Raw genomic sequence first — 22,975 nt, 5'->3', positions numbered from 1 at the left:
TATGGTCCAACCAATTATAACAAAAATAGCAAAATAAAACATAGAATGGTATATGTATATTTAAAAGGAAAAGAGAAAGGAAAGAAAGAAAAATAAAAGGAAAATATATTCAGTTACAGAAGCCTAGACTGTTCACAAATAAGCCCTATCACTTGAAGTCATGCAGTCCAGTTGTCTAGCACCTACAAGCTTCAAGTATCCCATGCCTTTTGAGGAAAGGTCAAAGGTAAATGAAGATAACTAGAGCTAGTAGTGCTTGCCTAAAGGGGCATGGTGCTAGACAACTTCAGTAGAGCCAGTATTCATGATCTAGAATCTGGCAAAAATTGAGCACCTACAAATGCCAGCTTTCTTTTTCTAGAACCAAATGAAGACTGAGAAGTCATTTTTCCTCTTGATATCAGCTTTTTTTTAATGGTAAGAATTGTGAGTTCTTGTCTTCTTTACACAAGGCTCAAGTTTACCAGTTTTACCAATAAATAAATAAAGTTTTACAAATAAATAAATTTTAAGTAGTATCACCTTTTTGACAGAATTTCCTCCCAGTTATTAAGGAAAGAATTGCAAAGATTGCTCCCATTTTGTGTATGTGCATACACACCAGTTGCAAAGTTCATACATGCTGTCCATAGTTTAGTGAATCATGGTTACCAATTAACTCCATTACCTGGGTTTACACCAGTATACTGATTCCCAGCAATCACAGTTTGATCTACTATTTTGTTCAAACAGTAGTTTCCACACATTATGCTAAGCCATAGCTTCCTTGATCCTGGTTTACTAAATACACAAATCTGGATTCATAAACATTAAACCAGAAACTACCACTTACATCCTGAATCACAAGCAACCTATTGTGACTTAATATGTGTTTCCACCCTAGATTTGGCCCCGGTTAAAGTCCTCACAATTTCCTCAATTCGATTTTCTGGGTTTCTCCAACGAACTGAACCATCAACTACCCGTAAGGAATAGGTTCACCCAAGACGCTAGGCTAAAATGAGGTCCTCTAGTCTGTCATTTAGGGCGACTTTGTTCCAACCTAGTCACTATCATGACGACGAGGTGCTACATTTAACATTTCCCACTTACACCCTAGTTTGTATTTTAGAGCCGGAACACCTGAGATAATATAACGTTTGCTACAAGCACAGTATTTCAAAAGATTCACCCTTTTTCTCTACCGAATTTCACCTTCCAGCCACCATCACCCTCTCTGAATCAAGCACTTCTTTTCAAGCCGTCCTCGCTTCGGAGGCGCTTTTAGAGCGAACCCAATCCTATTTCTAAACGCTCCCTGGGAATTGCAACTCCCACACAGGCAGAGGCCTGGCCTCGGTTTCCGTTGCCCTCGCCCTGCCTTCCGCTATCGTTCCTACCCCACCCGACCCCCTTCGGCCTCCATGCCCTGCCCTTCGCTCTCCTCACCTCCGGGACTGAACCCCGCTTCCCACTCCCTGTTTTCACCCGTCTTACCTGCGCGGGCTCCATGCCCGCCGGCATCCCCTCGGGCAAGGTCTGGAAGAGGAGCAAAGCCATTGCACCGAAGAGCCTCCGGTCCATCCCCCCCACCCCCCGGTCCCCAGCCAACTTCACCCGACTACTGTAAGCCTGGCCGGGAACTAGGGTATCCCAAGAGTCTTACTCCACCCATGTCATGATTCCCATTGGGTAGAAAGAGGCCCTTCCTTTCTTCCATTGGCTTTTGCTGCTGCTATTTAAAATACTCCTGTAGAAATGGGAGTATTAAAAATAGGTTCCGCCTTTTTCGCCCACGGAAAAAAAAAAGGAGCTACGAAACGGCCATGTTAAATGTGGCGGAAATATGCATGGATGGACGAGACAGCGCGTTAACTTTCTCGTTTAAAGAGACAGAGGACAGAGAACGGAACAAAGGGGGGTGCGATTACGGCCTTTGAATTCAGACAAGCGATTAATTGTAAGAAACGGAGCGGAGGGGGCGGAGGGTGGAAGGGAGCACTTCCTAGACGCTTTGATTCTGCAGGAACGAGAAGATAGTTGGTGTAACTGTATCTTCTCTAATTAATGTCCCTGGGCACCAGAGCAAGAAGTCCTGGGCACACAAGCCTGCCTAGACAGAACAGACGAGACAATCCAGTGTGGTCCACTCATTGTCTGGGTGCAGCAGCAAAATGCTAAGGAAAAGCTACCTTATTCTTTCTGTCATACGTACACTGCATTTCTCTTATGACTGATGTGATGATGACAACTCTGCAAGTAGTGGCAGAGTTCATACAATATGCTAAACCATGGTTTACTTCACCATGGATAATTGAGTAAAGAATTATTTGCATTCACTCTAAGTCATAAGCATGTTTGACAAACCTCAGTTGCTAGGTTCACACAGTATGTTAAGCAAAATCAAATTTATTTATCACTTAGGACATTATATGATCTCAGTCACCGTGATTTGTAACTCATAGTTTATAACTAAGCCAATCAACCATGGCATCCTAACCTTGGCCATGTTGGCTGGGAATTCTGGAACAAGAAATCCCACAGTCTGTAGAGTACCAGATTGGGACAGGCACTTCTATGTTGTACCACCCAGTGCAAGAGAGGCTGAACCAAAGCGGAGGTAGCTATTTGCACTCTGCTTCTAAGCAGTGTTCCGGGCAAATCCCAGCCCCTGCCATGCCATCACCACATTGCTGTCAAAGCAGCACAGATTGTGCACATAGCAAGGCTTATGGCAAGAGAAGATGCAAAGTACCACTTTAACACTGGATCAAATAAATACAAAATTAGACAGCCTCAGTCATGGTCTGAGGATGATACCAAGACTGTATCATGAGGACATATCCTTAAAAATGATAGCAAAGTGTTTTTCAGCCACAGTCAGAAAGATGTGCAGATAAGTCCACCATCAGACCCTGAAAGCTGTACTCCTTTGCACATTTACTTAATACATACAGGAACACTTCAAAATAGAAGTCAGAGATTATTGCCAGATCATTTGTTGGGTGGTCCTCTTACTTTCTCTGAGGCTGGTTCCAATTAGTGTTTGCAGAGAGGGAAAGTCTGGCCCTAGACATCTGTTTTGTGAAGCTGAAGCTGCTGGGTGAAGCCACTTGTTAAGTATCAAATGGGGTTAAGTATCATCAGGGAGCTGATGATAAGCAGCTTTTCCTCTCTACCTTGAGCCTACCAAGTGATGCCATCAACGTTCTTTCCCAGTGTCTGGAGAAAGAGGCAGAGGAGGTGGCAGTGGTGGGAAGGGAGGCTGGATGAGGAAGAACAGGCTTTGGCTCAAGCAAGACTGAGTCATGGTGTGTTTAAACCTTCTTTCCATCTTTAACTCTGGATGGAATAGCATTCCCCCAGATACATCTGGTGCACAATTTGAGGGTCTTCTTGGATTTGCAGCTCCTGCTTGAAGAACAGGTGGCAGCTGTGGCCAAAAGGGTCTTCGCACAACTCTATCTTGTGTGCCAATTCCCAAATCAAGAGACCCTGCTCACAGTCACTTGTGCTTTGATCACTTCCTGCTTGGACTATCTAAGCTACAGTTGTCCAGAATGCATTTGTGTGGATAGTTTTGGGTATAGCATGATATACCCAGGTAACACTACTACTTCATGAGCTGCACTGCATTCCTATATACTTCTGGGTGCAATTCTATGTGCTGGTTATCACCTATAAAGCCCTTCATGGCACAGAGATGGGTTATTTGTGGGATCATCTATCTCCAGTTATCTCTGCTCATTACATGAGATCCAACAGAGTGGGCATGCTTTGGGTCCCCTCCATGAAACAATGCCATCTGATGGGACCTAGGAGGCATGCTTTCTCTGTTGTGATGCCTGTCTTTTGGATAGCCCCTCAGATTCATATGGTCCAGGCCCTGCTGGCCTTCGATAAGGTTTCTAAAACTTAGCTTTTCCCCTGATCACTAGATTAGATGTTGAAAGAGCCCATCTGGAAAATTGGTTTAGGATTTTGAATATGTTGGGTTTTTGGCTTCTGTTTATGTTGTTTTATATTGTGGTATTTTAGTTCTTTTCTGCTTTTTTGTTATCTTGTTTTGTTTTTAATCCTATATTAGCTGCCCAGAATCACATTTGAGTTAGGCAGGGAAAGAGGTAGTTTACATAAATAAATAAATTTGCAGATAAGCACTTATATTGTTTATATATATCAAAATAAAAGATAATCAGATGTAACCATAAACATAAAAAGGACAACGAGATTTATAAAGTAAGCATTCAAACAGATATAAAAGAACATTCATCACTGAAATCAGCAGAAACTGAGAGAAGCCAAAGCAAAGATTACTCTTTGTTTGCAACTCTAAATTGTGGAGGATATGGAAAGCTTGAAAAATTAGATGGAAGAGCAATAATTAAGTATAGAGAACCAAGTGAATGAATTTTTGATGAATGAACCAATTATGTTGAGAACCAATAGAATGAAAGTTCTGATGCAGAGACAGGCATCCACAAAGCAGAACAAAGGAGGGCAAATGATGGTAAATACGTTATGATGCAAATGATGCCACTTATGTGCTTCCAGAGTGGGCATGTTTTGGGTCAAAGACCATGACATCATTATGTGATCACACCATTTGCACAGTCATTTCATGATGAACCTATCATCATTTTAACATCATCATGGCTTTCTCACCTGTACAGATGAGATATACTGCATATGATGAATGTTCAAATGTAGTAGGAAGAAAAGTATAACTAGAAAGTTTGGCTGAACTAGGCCATAGTCAACTTTTCTCAGCAGGAATAGAAAATCTATGATCCTATGGCCATACAATCCATATGAACAATTCTAATATCCATTGTAGCCTTTTTAGCATATAGAGGATCTGAATGCACGTGTAGTATAAACTTGCAGAAAGTTATGAACAAATGTGTTCTAGAAGCATAGAAAAACAAATGGGATAGGGATATTGTGGATCATAACTACTCAGACAACTTAGAAGACAAAAACGGATAGCACTGGAACTGAACATGCTGGAGTTGGCATAGTTGTCAAAGGCTAAAGTTACAAAAGTAGCTGACTTCCTTTAAGTCACAATTTGCAGAGGCAGTGTGAGCAGGAATGGGAACTATGCAGAAATTTAACTATCTGACTAATGGCATCCTGATGAAAAATGCTGACATAGCCAAAACTTTGGTGGGGTCATACTGTACTGTCACCAACTGCTGAAAGGAGATGAGTCCTATACAGATGGAGACTGTGCAGGAAAGACAGCAGAAAACAGTATTGTGTGACATTATCAACTGCAGTAGCAAAAGCCATTCAAGAAGCAAAATGGGTTCATCATAGACCTAGGCACATCTACACCATCACTGTTTCAGCTCCCCAATACTTCAAAAGCAGCTGTAAGATGATCCACAACTGCCTTGACTTCCATTGACTTTGACTTTAAAGGACTTGCTAACCTGGCTGCAGGCTACACAGTGGCCTACCCACAAGCTCTACAGAGCTTCAGCACCACAAAACAGTATGCAGGTAGACCTCACTTATCAACTGCCTTGTGCAGCGACCATTCCAAGTTATAACATTGCTGAAAAAAATAACTTTGCAACCAAGGTGCGCATTTATGACCTTTGCAGTGTCCCTCAGTCACATGATCACCATTACAGTCAATATGGGTTGTCCTGTGCTTGACCTGTTTTTTTCCTTTTCCTTTTCCTTTCTCGCAGAAGGGAGAGATTGGAGACTAAGGGGTTACAAGAGAGTAAGCAGGCACACAATGGGGAATACACATCAAAAGAAATGTGCTGATGCCAACAGCCTTGAGTGTACTCAGGGTGGGAGATGTGAATGCACTTGGCAAATAGCTGGTGTATTTCCCATTGTGTGCTTGCTTATTCTCTTGTAATCCCCTTCTTCTCCAATCTCTCTGCTCTGGGGGGGGGGAGAAAAAAACAGGAGAGACTGCTTAAAGGGATTGCTTGTTTAGGCAATCTCTCCTGTGCCTAACCCATTTTTTTTTCTTCCCACCCCCTTGCAGAGATTGGAGAGGAAGGGATTACAAGAGTAATTAGGCACACACTGGGGAATACACCAGCTGTTTGCCTGGCACGCTCAGAGCTGTTGGCACCAGCGCATTCCTTTCAATTTGTATTCCCCATTGCATGCCTGCTTACTCTCTTGTAATCCCTTCCTCTCCAATAAATGTAAATACAACGATTATTTATTTTTTATCCTGCCTTTATTATTTTTATACTGTAAATAACTCAAGATGGTGAACTTACCTAATACTCCCTCCTCCTCCTATTTTCCCCACAACAACCCTGTGAGGTGAGTTGGGCTGAGAGAGAGTGACTGGCCAAAAGTCACCCAATCTTCTTGCTAATTATCCCAGTGCTGGGGTGAGCATTCCAAAGGGCAGGGGAGTGGGGAAAAAGGAAAGCATCGTTGCAGTCATGTGATTTCCCACTTAGCAACCTCTTCACTTAATGACTGAGTTGCTAGTTCCAATTGTGGTCGTTAAACAAGGATTACCTGTATAAACAAAGCCACCTAGCTTCACAGTGTTTTCAAGTTCATCATAGCTCCCTGAAAAATCAATCAAAACATGGTTGTTGAATGAGGACAGTATTGTAGGATTTCAGATGTGGAACTGATTCATAAACCTAGAAATATACCTATTTTAATATTTGAAGTGAGTGACAGAGGTTTAGCATTTCCTTGGTGGAAAAGAATGCTAGATGTGTGTGTGTGAGAGAGAGAGAGGGAGAGAGGGAGACTGCCTTTGAGTTAGTCTTGACTCCTGGTGACTGCCTGGACAAGTCCCTACAGTTTTTTTGGCAAGAGTTCGGAAGTGGTTAGCCATTGTCTGCTTCCTAGGGCTGAGACAGAATGACTGGCCCATGGTCACTCAGTTGGCTTTGTATCTAAGGTAGGAATAAAACTCATTGTCTCCAGTTTATAGCCGGGTACCTTAACCACTACTATTCACAAGAATGAAAGTTAATAAATTTGCAGTATTGTCCAACAAGTGAAATGTGGCGGGAGAATATCATAATATACCAAAAAAAAATGGGTTTGGTGAGTTAACCCATATCTGTTGGGAACGAGTGATAGAAATCAGAAATAAATATGGTTAATATTATAACTCTCCCACAGTTTTATCTGCTAATTTTCAGTTATTTTTCATTGGAAGTAGACTGTTGTGATATACCAACAGAACTGAGAAACTTTCATCATAGTTGTATTTAAGTTTTTTTTAACTGTTATTGTCCTAACAGCCAGGAACCACGCTGAGACAAGGAATAGGTCTCTAATGTTTTATTACTGCTACATAGACATAAAATCCTAACAAACTGAAGAAGCGTGGGAAAAACCCAGACAGATAAACCCCAAAGGCTAAGGCGGGCCCGATCTGTGTCTCTTTGAATGGCTGCTTAACTCCTCAGTGCTACGCATGCGTTTTCCCCCCTGGATAGGGGCCCCCTCCTGCTCGCCATCAGTACTCATGACAGTTATCATAAAACTGTTTCAATTTACTAAATAAAATTTCAATTTAAAATTTTTAGCATGAATCTCTTCACTATAGTTTTGAAAATATAAGTCATACTTTTCAATGTTCTTCAGTGAGCTTGAATCAAAAAGCTTTGATGCAACCATAACTTTGATCCAAGAAACCTCTTACGATTAAGGAGAGGCAGAAGTGAAAGCGTCTCCAATATAGGCAAAATATAGTGTAATGAACCTGGCAAAATTATTATTCAGTTGATATTAGTTATACTTTCAAAATAGCAGTGGAGATCTTGGCAATGGGACATATTCTCAGGAAGCTGTTGTTAGCTTTGCTAGTGGCACAGTTTTTTTCTCTATCTATCTATCCACTACTAAAACTCTTCTGTTTGTCTATTTATAATCTTCAATTAGCCGCAACACTTTTTGAATATAGGCACCTCAAATCGGCTAACTTAAAGAATGCATACAAAATCCAGGACCCATTACTCCTGTGTAACTGAAATTTCAAGGATCTTCACCAGTTGTATTGGCAAAGTTGCAGCCACTCCTGTGCTGCGGCACCACTGCGGTCAGCCACGATCATGTGATCATGATTTCCAACACTCCCTGCCAGCTTCCCACAAGCAAAGTCAGTGGGGAAGCCAGAAAGAAGTTGGAAATTGCTCCTGCTCCCACTGCTTTTTTGCCCGGCCGTGGTCATTCTGTTTCTCTGTTTAGGTAAGTAAATATCTCTGAAACAGTGACCCAGTGGGTCATGGGTTGTCTAGTTCTAATTAAATACTAGTCATTTAGAATAGTTTGGAGGAAGCAAAATGCAAGAACTGAATAATCTGAACCAACCAATCTCAGTGTAATGATTGCCTCAGATACATTCAAATCTGGTTCCCTGCCCCCCCGTTTCTTTGGTCAAATGATGAACTAGTAAAAGGCTGGAGGATTTTTTTTTTTTAACTGATTCAGGCAGTGCAGTAATGAAAGAGATGACTTTTCCCCCATTTTTTCTTCCAGGGGAATTTGATAAGAGTTCTGTGAGTTTCTCCTTCTAGCCAGAATTACAGGAAGAACTGTAAAACTTTGTGGCCTTTTTCACCACTCCTCAGAAGGTTTGCCCACAGAAAGGAAAGCAACTGGTGTTTCCTTTCCTGCCATAGGTGGGAAAGATAAAAAATTATTTTGCCTCATAAAGATTCCTCTCTGACTTGAAGAGGAGGTTGCATTGCTAATTATTTAACTGAGCAATGTATTTTGTCCCCTTCCTTCCACAAAAAGTATTTGGCAACTCTGGTTCCCTTAATATTCCAGCATTGCTAAACCAGAGACTGTAGTTAGCACGTGCGCATTCTCGAGCTTGTTTGTTTTCCCTCTAGCTGCTTTAAATGTAATGAGTCAGACATAAAAAGGTACTTGCCAGCCAGATTTTGTTTGAAAACAAGGGACTCAACTGCAGTAATAATAAGGGTTACTTTTTTACTTTAAAAAGACAGGAAAATAACTCTTCATAAGATCTGGAAGGCTATGTTTCTTGGAAGAGGCTATGATGTGAAAGGAGAATTACAGTAAACGCAAATACAGGAAATGGAAACCCAGCCCTTGAAATCTGAGACACTGAATCTAGCCAAACATGCAACACATTCAAAAATCTTTAATACTGAATTCAGATATATGAGAGTAAACACCATTGAAATCAATAGAAATGAACTGCAATTTAACTTCTGCCACATTAGAGAGGAAATAAGCTTAGTAGTATCAATCTTTTAGTAAAAGAGAAATCTTCCTCCTTCACTAGATGTAAAGAAAATTCTTAAGTATGCTGGTTTGGATGAAGATGTCTCTCAAAAATATGACGTAATGTGAATACTGCTCTACCACTGAACTAAACATAAAAGGGAATTCCTGTAAGCCTGTGACGATAACTACTGTATAAGGAACTTGAGAAGGGAAAGATCACAGTCAACAAATACACTGAGCAAGAAGGCATAGCTGCTGTTGGTTCTATTCAGAAAACATCTCTATTAAGTACCTCCCTTCATCAGCTGCAGCAGAAGGAAAAAAGGAAAACAGGGACACTCCCTCAGCAGAACTCAGAAACCTGGAAGTTTGGGCTGTTCCTGAGTCTATGATACCATTAGGACTTTGGAGCCAAGCATTCAGCAAAATGAACAGGAGGGCCTCCAAATTCAGCAGCACTGGTTTCCAACTTTGTGAGATGAAGTATTAGCTAAAGCAGTGTTTCTCAACCTTGGCAACTTTAAGACGTGTGGTCTTCAGCTCATGCTGGCTGGGGAATTCTGGGAGCTGAAGACCACACATCTTAAAGTTGCCAAGGCTGAGAAATACTGATCTGAATAGCATCATTTCCTCCCTAGTTAAGTTCAGGTTTAAATAGCCCAACTGCACATTGCCGTGGACTGAATCCATTTTAAATGGTCATTATGCAAACTTTGTCATTAAGAATGGTCTTGCTTGCATTTTCCTTCCTGCTTCTCTTTTATGTTCTTTTTATATTGCATCTTTTAGGTTAGATTAACCTAAGGGTGGGGGTCAGTGCTTACTTACATCTCCACCTCATGGGGGACTCTGGGAGGTTTACAATAAAATGAAGTTAAAATTTAAAACCATTTCAATACATCAATACAATAAAGATATAATAAAATCTAAGTGGCAAAAGATTTTAATCAAATCTTATCCTTTCTTCTTGTCTCTCCCAGTCATCCTGAGCGGAGTCATTGTGAGGAAGGGAGAAACATTGGGGTTTCTTATCCTGTGAGTAAACCCTGGCATTTTTCCATTGTGATTGATAGTGGGAAACTAGTGACTTGGTCTCTGCTAATCAAATGATGAACTGATTGGTGGAGACTTGTTTGCATAGCTTCTTGCCATTAATGGCAGTGGCAAACCAGCCATTTTTTCCCAATTTGCTGGCCAATAAACGAAGTAGGTAGGGCTTCTTGCTGCTTCGTTTTGTAGTTGGTAGGTCTATGATGTACATGATTAAGCTGTAAACTATTTTGTATACTGTTTCAATGTCTGGGAATACAGAAAATAACTAAAGATAAGTCCCTGAAAAACTATTCATTGTCACTAGGCTGAACTGCACTACCAGATTGTCCCTGCATGAGTATAGGACATTAACTACTTTTTGAGGGCAGGAATTCACATTGTCCTCTGCTTGGTCCCAGACCAACTGGAAAACAACTTCCACCTGTCCTTTCCTGCTGTACATCAGGAGTAGTGTTGTCAGCCCTTTAGGTAGACCAGACTAGGAAACCAAAGTCATGTAGGCTAATACTACTTTTACTGTAAAATTACAGTAACAGAATCTTGCAAGTCTGAATGCATCTCCCCTCCCCTCCCTTTTTCTTCTGTGAACTAGGGAGGGGCTTGTCTGAGATGTTTACATATGTTACATTCCTGCTCCAGATTCGGGTTTCTTTTATCTGATCATTGCCTTGGCAGCAGCTTTTCCTCCTATCTCTCAAGGCCATTCCCTCTTCCCTCTACTAACATTTTCCTACTTCCCCAAGCCCAAGCAGTGCTGTCCAGTTTGTGGCTTGCATTCCATTTCATTGTAGGCAAACACTTCCACTTCAATTGGCTACTGTGCTCTCCGGCAGGAATGTCTCTTCCCCTCCGGTCACTGCTCTCCATGTCCATTTTGTGCTGGGCTGCCGGGCTGCCTCTCCCCTTTTGAAGGGACCTTGGCTGGTAAATCTTTTTTTTTTAGTTTCACTGATGGACTGGTGAAATGCTGTTATTTTGTTTTATCTTATTTTTCAAGTTCACCAGCAGAACAGTGAAAGACTGCTTTTTTTTTTTTTTTAAACCAGATGAAACTGACAAAAGTTTTAACAGTTTCTCTTTGTAGCCCAAAGGAAGAATGGTAAAAAGGTGGTGTGCTTTCCCTTTTTCTTTTTACTGGTCCATTGGTGGAGGTACTGGATAGAGAGTTGTCAGGTATAAGGGGGAGTCAATCAAGGGGCACTCATACAAAGGCATTTCAATAGAAACCACATGTTCTCCAATGTCTGCCCATGGAAAGAATAATAATTAGTGCTTGCTTTCTTATCATGGATGGGAGGAGTAAAGAAGCAGAAGAATCCATCAATTTGGGACTGATAAGTATGGTTCAGACAGAACACCAGGCTATTGACATGGCCAAAACAGAGCAAGGGGTGGAAATCTGGAAAGGAATTTTTAAAGCCAGATTAATTTCCATCATGGGAGGGAAGCATCTTAAAGATGCAGTGCAGAAAATCCCACTGTTACTACTCCAGGCTTACATTTAGGCATGAAGCGAGCAATACTTTGAACCAAACAGGCCATGAGTATCCCTCTGAATTGAGAATTCAACATGCAGACATTCTGCAGCAGTTCTGCAGAGATCCCTTGGTAAATAAATAAATATGAAAGCAATTGTTTTATAAGGAGGTTTGGAGCCAAGTTAGGTTTGCTCACTACTACCAGCTCTGCTTGTGACGAAGTTATCAAGGTCTGAACGTTGCTGTTCAAACACAGACAGATGAAGAGCAGAAAGAACTCGGTGTTCCTCAGGAAAAATTGGCACAACCTCATGTATCATTTTGCATCCAGTATGTACTGGAGAAAAAAAAAACTCATTCCTAGGACAAATGGGGAGTTGATCATTCAGTATAAGAACCTATAACTTCTGTTTGTGTGTATAGGACAATCTTTCCCAACTTTTCCTGCTGATAGCAACCTCCATTATCCCCAGCCATCATGCACACTGATGATCATCAAGGCAGGAATCCAACATCTCTGAAAAAAATTCAGTTGGAGAAGATTGGTGTAGGATTAGCAACTGTATGGAGGAAGATTTAGACTGGAAAATTGCTAGGCAAAAGATTTCAACTCTCTTCTCTGAATGCCATTGCTCTGATGAAATCTAGAGGACTCCCTCTTTCCCTGTGGCTGATAAGCCATCATGGATCTCCTGTGTTTTACCTGGTTTTCCTTGAGAGTTTTCACATTCTGAAGTTGTATGTTTATTTTAATCACTTATTGCTCACTGTCCACTCTAAAGTATAACCATCAAATATGTCCTCCTATATATTCAAATAATTGTGGAGCTGCAGTTAAACTAAACATGTTTTCTTCTTTCAACTTAGCTGCTGACATATCTAGATTATATCTTCAGCACAGATAATTGAGATTTTTTTTTCAGCAAATGCCTTATTCTTGCATTCCTGAAGTTAAAAAAAAAACCCTTCAGTATATTTGAAGCATTCTGAACCTTTGGATGCACTATATTCCTAAGTATTATTTTGGCAAAAGTGCATATTTAGGATACCTTAACAGAGATTAGTTATGCCATCACTGTTAAATGGCCTTGAGCTTTGCGAAAACATTTGTTTTTATATTATATCGGCAGAACTTTGAGATATGCTAAGGTTGGAAAAGCTATGCAAGACTGATAATTCTATTTCTGGTCTAAAGTAAGTTGTTAGAAGGTCACTGGGACTATGAGGATTGCAAAGGATGGATTTGCTTCCTCCATGTGACTTAATAGGCACAGATGTCTACCCATGGTTTATTAGTAACTGAACTTTTACAGCTTTAGGTTTCAGGTCTTGCTGAAATGTTCCAGTCAACTACAATTACCAACAATCAAACTAGTAATTGCCAAGTTTCTGTAAACAAGCCAGCTGATTGGCATCTTATAGTCCACGGATTGGCACAGTAGCTTGAAATATTGTTGGCACATACTGTATGTTCAAGTACTATCTTGTTAATGATGGGCCATGTAGCACTTATGGATATGAGTACAGATCCAGCTTGTACATACAACATCAGGCTTGGCTTGCCTTGAGCATTTTTCCTATAGGAATCAATGCCATTGACAACAAGAAACATTTTCTTTGTTTGCAGAGAGCTAAAAAACAAAAGAAAGGTTTTGTTTATTAATCTTACCAGCTCTCAGTATGAAATGGTACCAGTTTGATTTGTAAAACCAACTAATCACAATGGCTAGATCACACTTTGTGCTAAGTTGTAGCATGATTTGTTTGGTTTTAGTATAGTGTTGTCCTGACTCCCAGGAAACACTCTGAGACAGGGAACTGTTCTCTAATGTTTTATTGCTAATACATAACAGGAATCCTAACAAACTGAACAAGCGTGGGGAAAACCCAGCCATATAAACCCCGCAGGTTAAGGCGGTCCCAATCTGTGCCTCTTGGAATGGCTCACCAATTCCTCAGTGCTACGCATGCGCTTAACAGTCTGGAAAGGAGCCCCCTGCTTGCCATCCTTACTCATGACAAGTGTGTTGTGTGAACTCAGACAGTGGTGGGTTATTAAAAAGTACAGAGGTTCTTTCTTACCTGATATACATATATTGCCAATATATCTGCTATTTGACATACTATATAAGATTTCACTCATAAATTCAAATAACAAATATGTGGTATAACTGCTGAAATTTTGACGAATTATATATGATTCATAATAGATTGATCCTATTCATGTTTTCTTAGATATTAATCCCACTGAATTTGATAGGGTATATTATTATTTATCAATTTATTAATTATATATATACTGCCAAATCTGGCAGTTTATAATAATCCAAAACAATTAAACATCAAAGGTAATATACTGTATATAAGATTCCTTTGTGTGTTCTGGCACTAAAATGCCACTATTTTTATTATTATTGGCATGACTGAAAAAAGCCAAAAAGAATTAAAGGCTGTGATCTAACAGAGAAACACATTCAAAATAATGGGTTTCACAGTACACATTCTGCTTTTATTTTCAAAGGTAAGTTGTTCCAAATTCTGGAATTGCTGTTTTCAAAATTAAATACAATCTGTGCCAGGGAAACTGAAATTCTGCCCTAACAAAGATTGACTTCTACAACCTGCAACTTCCGAAGAGGCCAAGCTATATTGATACCACAGTCACATGTGTAAGAATCTCATTCTGTGCTGTGATATGAAATCCTAACTAAGAGGTGGAATAAAAATGATGGAAGAATGGAGAAAATAGATGAGGCATTACTTAATTAGGCCTTTAATGTACTTTTATTTCACTTTCCTCAGCCATTTCAGAATCAGATTGAAATCTGAACTGGGGGAAAAAAGAACAGAGACTGCAATAGAATAAGTGGTCCTTGGACTGGTGACATTTACATAATTAAAGGAGGGGAAGGAAAAACCTGGAAAGGAAAGATAACAGAGACTACCTAATATAAAACAATCAAAAGCAGAAAATCTGTGCTCTTTCCAGAGGGATGATGCAAAATTTGCTGCCACTCACATGCTATTTTTTGAGAAAGGGAAAGGAAAGGAAGCCCTAAGTGGCTGAGTTCCCATATGACATGACGGCATTAACTCTGGTTTACAAAGTGTAATAGTTGGATCTGCAGACTACACAAAGCCAACATGAGGAAGACCCATTATGATTTGGTATGGTATCTGAACCCAGCCCTGAGTTCAATGGGATGTAGTCTTAGGAAATGAACAATAAGATTGCAACCTAATTTATTTCTCTTATTCAGGAATTCAACTTAAGAAATTTTGATTCATAATCATCTAGTGGTCTGTAAGAAGATAAGAAGTTACCGTCAGATCCCCCCGATCAAAGGATCTACCATCATTTCCTTCTCCAAGGAATGGAATCCGTGTTGCCAGATGGGAGGGGGTGTGAAGTTGGAGTGTGAAGTGGTTTATTAGGGCTATGGAGGACATCAAGGACATGGGGTTGAGATATGCCAGGAATACCATCTGGATGGGAGGGGGGTGACATGGTTTCATGGGAAAGGGGACTAACTAAGGGAATGTAGTTTTTAAGTTAGGTTTGAGTGGGAAATCTTTATTCGCAGCTTGCCTTCTGTACTGTTCATTATGCTTCATTAAAACAGCTAAAGGAATCCCAGCCTCCTGACTATGATTGTGTGAATGCTTGAATGATCAGGTGCTGACAGTTACATAATTTTATTTATGAATGAGCTGTATTTCATATTTTCCATTTCAAGACCAACTAAATTAATATTATCCAAAAATCCAGTTGTTGCTGTAGGGGGCATTGATCATCAGGGTGCTAGGAAGTGAACTAAACTTTCCCCGCTTTTGCAGTTAAAATGACTGTTCTGCCCAAAACTGCTATTGGCCTCAGTAGGATGGCTCCCATTTATTTTCTCTCTCTATATATATTTATACCGTCTTGGTCTGTTCAACACACTTTTTTTTGCTTGGTAAAGAATATTCTGCTTCTCCCCTCCAAAATGTCAAGCTTTACCCAGGCCATTGTCAAACTCAAAGACTAACAGGCAGAAATTCAAAACATAGCTCTTTGATAAGCTAGTTTTATTACATATATCTGTTCTAGAAAAAGCTGTATTAGAACAGAAAACCAGCACCTGCTCATTATAAGCCTCAGGATATGCATACATACAGCCTCCAGGTTCAAACCTTCCATCTGCTTTCCCTGCCTGTGCCCTAACAGACTGAGAGCTGCTGTTTCTCAGAGGTGCTTAAGAGCCATGTGTTGTTGTTGTAATGGACCTGTCTGGTCTCAGACTTTTGGTCCATTTAGCCCTCACAAAATATATGAGGAATGAGAGCATGAGAGTACTAGCATGTGCAGTGGCAAAACATCATTGTCCTTCCATACCATTTGAGCAGGTGATAGTACTAGCCAACTGGGAAGAATTATTTAGTTTTTCTTGCTATATGTATATTGAAAAGGAAAGAATAGCTGGCCGGACACATACAGTAGATATAGCAAAGCTACAAACTGAAATGAAAATGTGAATGAGCTAGATGCTTCATTCCAAAATGGGGACAGGAAGATATACAAGATATAGGCAAACAATTCAGCCAACTGGTGCAATTCTCCACCTTAAAAGAGAGGTGGAGATTCTTTATCAGAGACTGGAACATTGCCACTGTCAACATTCAGTTTCAGGAACAAGAATCAAGCTCATACAAAGTAAGTATTAGGATTTGGGTTACAGATTTGGTTTCTGAAAATTGCTGCTGTGCAGCCTTTTTACTTTCTTCTGCAGCTAGCACAGGAATATATCAAGATACCACAAATTATTACAAGGCTGAGGTTGGTTACATCTGCTACCAAGCTATAGCTATGGAATTCAATATAGTGGAGATTGTAGCTACCAGTCTCTTTTCCTGCATATCCTGGCTATTTGTTGCAGATTCTCTTTGAACTGCATTTTGATCCAGCCTGCTAATTCATTGGAGGGTGACATAGATGGGCAGTGCTAGGCATGTGAAGGTAAACTAATCTCTACTTGATGAAAGATCAACTCACATGACCTTGGACCTTAGAATTTGCAACCTGGAGGACAGGAAGTTGGCACAGTCACTGGGCTATCAGCCCAGGCCTTCCTCAATCAATAACAGAGAGAGCTAGCATCCAGCAGTTAAAAAGGAAAACGAACTGGAGCAAGAGGTGGTTCATAGAACACAACCTTGCCATGCATGTTATAGCTTAACAAAATGCAGCTGAAGGAGCCTGTCTAGAATGTTTGAAGTAAGAGTGCTGATATTTACTAATCAACCTATCAACACCAAATGTTATGGATTTGCATGCACAATGTGATACACATAAATGAATTAACCTTTTCAAAGTTAGGCCAGTACATTATATGACTGACTGACGCTTGCTGTCCTCTGTTATTCAGAACCACTATTGGATGAGTCTATACTGCCATAAAATTTGATTGTGATGCTACTGTGGGCTTTTATTTTTCATCTTTATGGTGATACACAAGAATATTTGTGTAAAACATTATTTTTGCTAACCTGCAAACAATAATAATGTTTAAAATATATCATTAACCTATATTCATTGGTTAGGTGCCATTAAGTCACACTCAAACCCTGTCAATTGTACAGAACACTCTATGCCATTTCAATTTATCCCTGGTGATAATCCACAGCTCCTCCAAGGACATTCCAATAATCTCTTTAATCCTGTCCATCAATCTTTCCCTTCAAGTCTCCTCAATCTTGCTAAGCATAGTTGTTTTTTCTAGTCCATTATCTGCAGGTAATGCATGCCCAAAGTATATAAATTTCTGCTTATTTATCATGGACTCCAGAGAGTAGTTAGACTTTATTTCACCCAGGACTCAATTGTTTAGTTTTCCTGCAGTCAGTGATATTTTTAGCAATCATCTAAACTATAATTCAGAGGCATCTATTTTCTTTCTCTCTTTCTCAGTGTCTAGCTTACCACCAAAAGAAGAATTGCTTTAACTATTCAATTCTTTTGTTATTATAATAATACCCTTTTTTTTATGATCTTGTCTAAGTTTGTCAGTGTTTTTCTTCCTAAATTAATTTCTTTCTCTCCAACACACTGTCCAACTTTATCTGCTCTTTTCTTTAGCTCAAGAAAACAAAACCGTTTCATCTTCTTTGCTGTCAACTATGAGTTTACTAAACATGAGGACTTAAATTTGTTTTCTTAATATTTAACATTTAACATTAACCTATACATTTTTACTTTCCATTTTTATTTTCTTAATAAGCTCTTCTAAGTCTTCATGATTTTTCAGCAATTAAGTGCATATTTTCAACTGTTAGTGTTTGTTTCCAATTTTGTTTCCAACTGTCATCTCTTCCAAACCTGCCATCTTGTAATATTTTTACTGTACAAATTAAACATATATAGGGAGAGTATGTATGCTTGTCTCACTCCCCTCTTCTGAGCAACGCTTTTTCTTAAACTCAGACCTTACAGTAGCTTTTTGTTCACTGTAGAGGTTCCTTTGAAATTTAATCAGGTATTCTGGCACACCCCTTAGCCTTAATATATTCCACATTCTGGCATGATCTTCACTTGATGACATCAATAAAGCAAAGGAAAAACTCTTTCTTAAATTCTTTTGCTCTCTCCATTATCCATTCTAGGTTAGTCATATGATCTCATGTCTTCCTGCTTTTTCTGAAACCTACCTTCTCAGCATTTCTTTTCCCCATTTATGGCTCTATTCTTTGTAAGATCGTAAGCAAAACTTTGCTTGCATGAGGAATTAATATAATGGTTAAGAAAACAATCACTCTCTTGCTTGTTTTCTGGTCTCAAGGCCTCTGTCCATATTTCCTGACGTGGAACTATTAATAGTTTAACTACCTATTCTTTTGCAACTTTGAACAGTATTCATCTGCCTTTGTTGCCTTTCTATTTGATAGTTGGTTTGTTGTCTCTTATACCCCACTTTCTAGTGGACTCTGCCTCTGAACATGTTCTTTGGCTATAAATGTTTCTACCATACTATACTTCCATTTATAAAGATTTTCAATATAGTATTTCCATCTTCCTTTAACCTCATTTGCCTGTTAGCACTCTTCTATGATTACTCTTGAATAGACCTAACTTAGCTGAAACCTTTTTCAGTGATTTCTCTGGCCTTTTAAAATCACTTCTCTTTTTTCATTTTTGTTTTGTTTTATTATTTTCTGTTATTTTGTTTATTCTTGATTGCCTTTTTTTGCTTGATGTTGAAAGTTTGCATTCAGTCTAATATCCTTTCTGTTAGCCAAAGTTCCATCTTTGTTCCATCAACATCTCCAAATCTATTCATTAAAATTTGTCCTTTCCAAGTAACTTGAGTGACTTCTGACCAGGGGGTTCTCTTCATCTGGCACCCAAAGTTGTCTAAATGTTCTAGGCGCATCCACATGGTTTAATGTCTATAGAAAGTTTTTTATTGCCTTGTTTTAGGTTTAATTTTTAAGACTTCCTTTCCTGAGGTGAGTTGGCTCCCAAGGTTTTATGCACACCTGTACAGCTCCCCTGCCATCCCTTCTGGCCTTTCCTAAAAGGGTGACCCTACAAGTAGCTCATCGTTTCATCAGCATTGCTGTCAGGGTCACTGGAAGTACTGAATTCTTCCACTATGTCAAAGAGGTAATCTTCTGGGATGGATTAAACTAGTATAAAACATTACATTTTCCTCTTTTTCTTCAAATCAGAATGTGCAATTTTGTTTGTGTAGAGGAAACTCTAAAAGGGGTTTGCAGAATCCAAAGTTCTTGCTCAATGTGAGAGTCTGGATACATTCAAACAGTACAGTAAGCAATAATGTAATTTGTTTGAATCAGCATGTTGTATGAGCAAGGCCATTGTGGTTTATAAACTATGGTTTTTAGTTCTGCATATTGAATAAATCTAGCTAATTTTATCTAATTCAGTAACAGTTACCTTCACTAGAACTTACCAGGATGTGTGAATCCAGTTCCTATCTTGTTATACATTCAGTTACCATGGAATTATAACTATCTTTCTATAAATCACCTCAGCATAGCCATCAAATGGCTGAATTTCTGTCATTTTAAAGCAAATAAGTTACCATGCAGCAAAACAGCAACCAGAAAAGTTATCCACTGCAGTCTGTAATTTGAGCAGCTTAATTTGATGTACTAATTTCTCTGAGGGTGATAGATTGTATTTTCTGATACTGAAACTCCAAAGAAATGCTGTTTGTATTTTCCATTGTTTTCTTATGGTTAACTGTGCTGCTAACTAATAGAAATTTAATTAACACTTTTAATTTTTTAATTTTTTAAAATAAAAACATTACATTATGCTGGTGCATTTTAACTTGCCCAGAAGTTTTGATACAAACTGTTGCCAAGATGTTTATTCTTATATAACCAATAAAATTCCACCACTCTTGTAGAACAATAATTCACGACTTTTATCAGAGTTTCTCAATCAAGGCTATAGAACATGATCTTATCATGCCATCTAGCCAGTGAGATACTATCTAGATATTTCCACTGTTTAGTAACTACCTGGACTGCTAGAAGAAGGAACTTAGTTTACTTTGTAATGTATTGTTTTAACCATTAAATATGTGTAGCAAGCCTATCTTTGGAGACAATTCAATCTTCTGTTTAGTTTTATATGAAGTATCATTAAATGCCTTCTTCAAAAATCTAAAACTTTATCAAATATCACAGGTGAAAGAATGTTCTGCTCAAGTTACAACCTTGCCAACAATTCACTGAATATTTGGAAGATATACATGAGATTCTTATCAAAGTTTGATGCTGCTGATGTAAACATATTTTCTGTATAGATGCTAATAAGGATCACTCATGCTCCCATAGAGACCGCCAGGTATTACCATGTAAGTGTGTCTCTAAATCTAAGTCTTGAGCTTCTTTTAGTCCTGTGGTAGGTTCACTATAATCTATTTCAAATAAAAGCTGGTATGTTTTTTGAAATTATACTTTCCGTTCAGTGAAAAAAATTTTTTTTCCAAGAAGAGATAGATGTCAATTTGTAATTGCCATCACTTTTTAGTTTTGTAATTGAATTGATCTGATACCACAAAAATCATGGTACTTTTTGTTCTACAGTTATTGTTCAACTTGCTCTAAATTACAAGTTTTGTAAAAAAAAAATTCTTTTCTAAAAGATACCTTTCTTTTTCCATGGTTTCAGTTCTATGGTTCTAGCTTTATTTTAATCTGGAATATGATGAATTAAAGGAAGAAAGCCAAGAATAAATCCTGAAAGCCTCATCCTCCATATTCAGGACATTACTTGTGTGAAATTATCATTCAGTTCATTTATTTTATGAAGGTCTGTTGGGTAGAGAAAAGAAAAGTTTAAATTCTTACCCTGAAACTGAGTATTTTCCATTTTAATTGTTTTCTTGAATCTTTCATTATAAAAGGAATAACCAATGCCAATTGAGCTGCTTGATAAGGTAGGTATGCCCTGTCCTCCTTTATTTTGCAACGAATAGTGAAAGCTTCCTTTTATTCCATTGTACATTGCATTAAAACAAGGTAAGATTTGTTTTTTTCCACTTGGAAAAAAAATAGAAATATCTATTTGGAAGAGTTTGAAATAGATACGTAAGTTTTGGAAGAACCATCTCCTTTATTGCTCTTATACAGCTTAAAATGCTTAGGTAAAACTTGTTCCTTCTTTTCATATTCTTTCTTACTAGTTTCCAAACAGCACAGTAATTATTATTGAATAGCTTATTTGAATTCTTTGGTATATTAATTCCTAAACATTTAAAAGTTTTGTGTTCCAGGGAAATTTCAAAAGATTTTTTTTTTGCTTTTTTATATGAACACAAACTATTGTAGATTGTTTAAAACTATTAAGTTGGAGGTTCTTGAAGTTCTTTTTTAATAAATTTGGAAGAATGTGTTAAATTAGAGGTTATGATGGTATCGTTAGCAAATAAATTCAACAGATAATTTTTGCCCTCTATAATCCCCTATATTTGATCATTTAAATCTAAATGATATTCAAAATCATGCGTTGATAAATTTGTAATTCCAATTTATCTAAATAATTCTTAATGTCCTCTAATGTTGGATGTTTGGATGCATATTAAGTCTTCGGAAAATTTTACAAATTCTATTACTAGTATTAACAATTATTTGAGTCTTGTATTGATTAATGAAAAAAATTCCTTGATTTTTTCAACTTATTTGTTAATAGAGTTCTTATTATCAAACTCATAACATTTTAGCTTTGAATAAAGAAGCTTGTTGAAGTTTTATTGGTCTCTAAAATACCTAATTCTTTTGTTTTCAGTTTAGCAGTTCATAGACCTGTGAAGAAACTGTTTTATATTTTGCTAATGATTTAATTTTTAATTGAATTTATATATCTATGAATTTTTCTTTTTACTTATGCTTCTATGATTAATACATTCCCTCTTATTACTGTTTTCATTGCTTCCCATATTATCAATAGAGGTGTTTCATATTTGAAAAAAATGAACTACAGGACGAATAGAACTTCTTTGTCTAATTGGGTAGTCAATAATATGGATTAAATCATGAGAAATATGTAAAAATGTTGTGTGTTCTAGTTTTAGTTCTAAGATCATTGGAGTGTGGTCAGATATGAGAATAAGTGCAAACAAGAGTATTACAGGTACTTTCTTCTGTACTTTACGATGCCTGCTTCCCACTAAGAGATGCCTGTGTTTGTTTAAATCTCCTGGTATTAAATTCTCAAATTTTACTTCTTTAATAGTTTCCTGAGAACTTGTCACTGATTGCTGATATTTAATTATACATATTTTCTTTAGGATTATTAGCCATCTACTCTGCCCAATGAGCAAATCTTATCTGTACTGTCTTAGAGATAGGAAGTAATACACAATCAATGACCATTGATCATCTTCCCATCTTTATGGAGGTGCAAAGTCTGTTCTGTACCTGTAACTCTACAGCCGCAAGCTGCACAGGTCAGCCAAATATCTTCCACAAAATAGAAGCTCTGTTCAGGCTAACAGATGCCTCCAAGATTTATAAGAGAAGAGTCAGACAACTTCGAAAATCAGTGTTTTATTTCATTTTCAGTGATCAAGAGCAAAAACAAAACTACCAAAATCTTTCAATATTTACTGTCTAATACATCAGATTTTGACTAGCACCAGCATAAAGAACAAGAGTCATAGTCTGTCATTTGCTTAGAAAATTATTTGCAAAATGATAGGTTTGCATTCAATCACAATAATTTTAATGCAAGATAAATCACA

The 22,975-nt window shown here is 38.2% G+C and overlaps 1 protein-coding gene across 1 annotated transcript in view; it reads right to left on the bottom strand.

The window, feature by feature from the left end:
* The window catches only part of WBP1L (WW domain binding protein 1 like), a 60,059-nt gene extending 58,450 nt beyond the window's left edge, over positions 1-1,609 (bottom strand). The window contains exon 1 of the mRNA XM_063307092.1: positions 1,477-1,609. Coding sequence (XP_063163162.1) covers positions 1,477-1,563 — 87 coding nt within the window. The 5' untranslated portion in view covers positions 1,564-1,609. The remainder of the gene's footprint in view (positions 1-1,476) is intronic.
* Between the last annotated feature and the right edge of the window lie 21,366 nt (positions 1,610-22,975).

Source organism: Candoia aspera, chromosome 6 (assembly GCF_035149785.1).
Source record: "Candoia aspera isolate rCanAsp1 chromosome 6, rCanAsp1.hap2, whole genome shotgun sequence".
NCBI lineage: Eukaryota > Metazoa > Chordata > Lepidosauria > Squamata > Boidae > Candoia > Candoia aspera.
The sequence above is the reverse complement of the archived record's forward strand: the minus strand, read 5'-3'. Positions and strand labels throughout refer to the sequence as shown.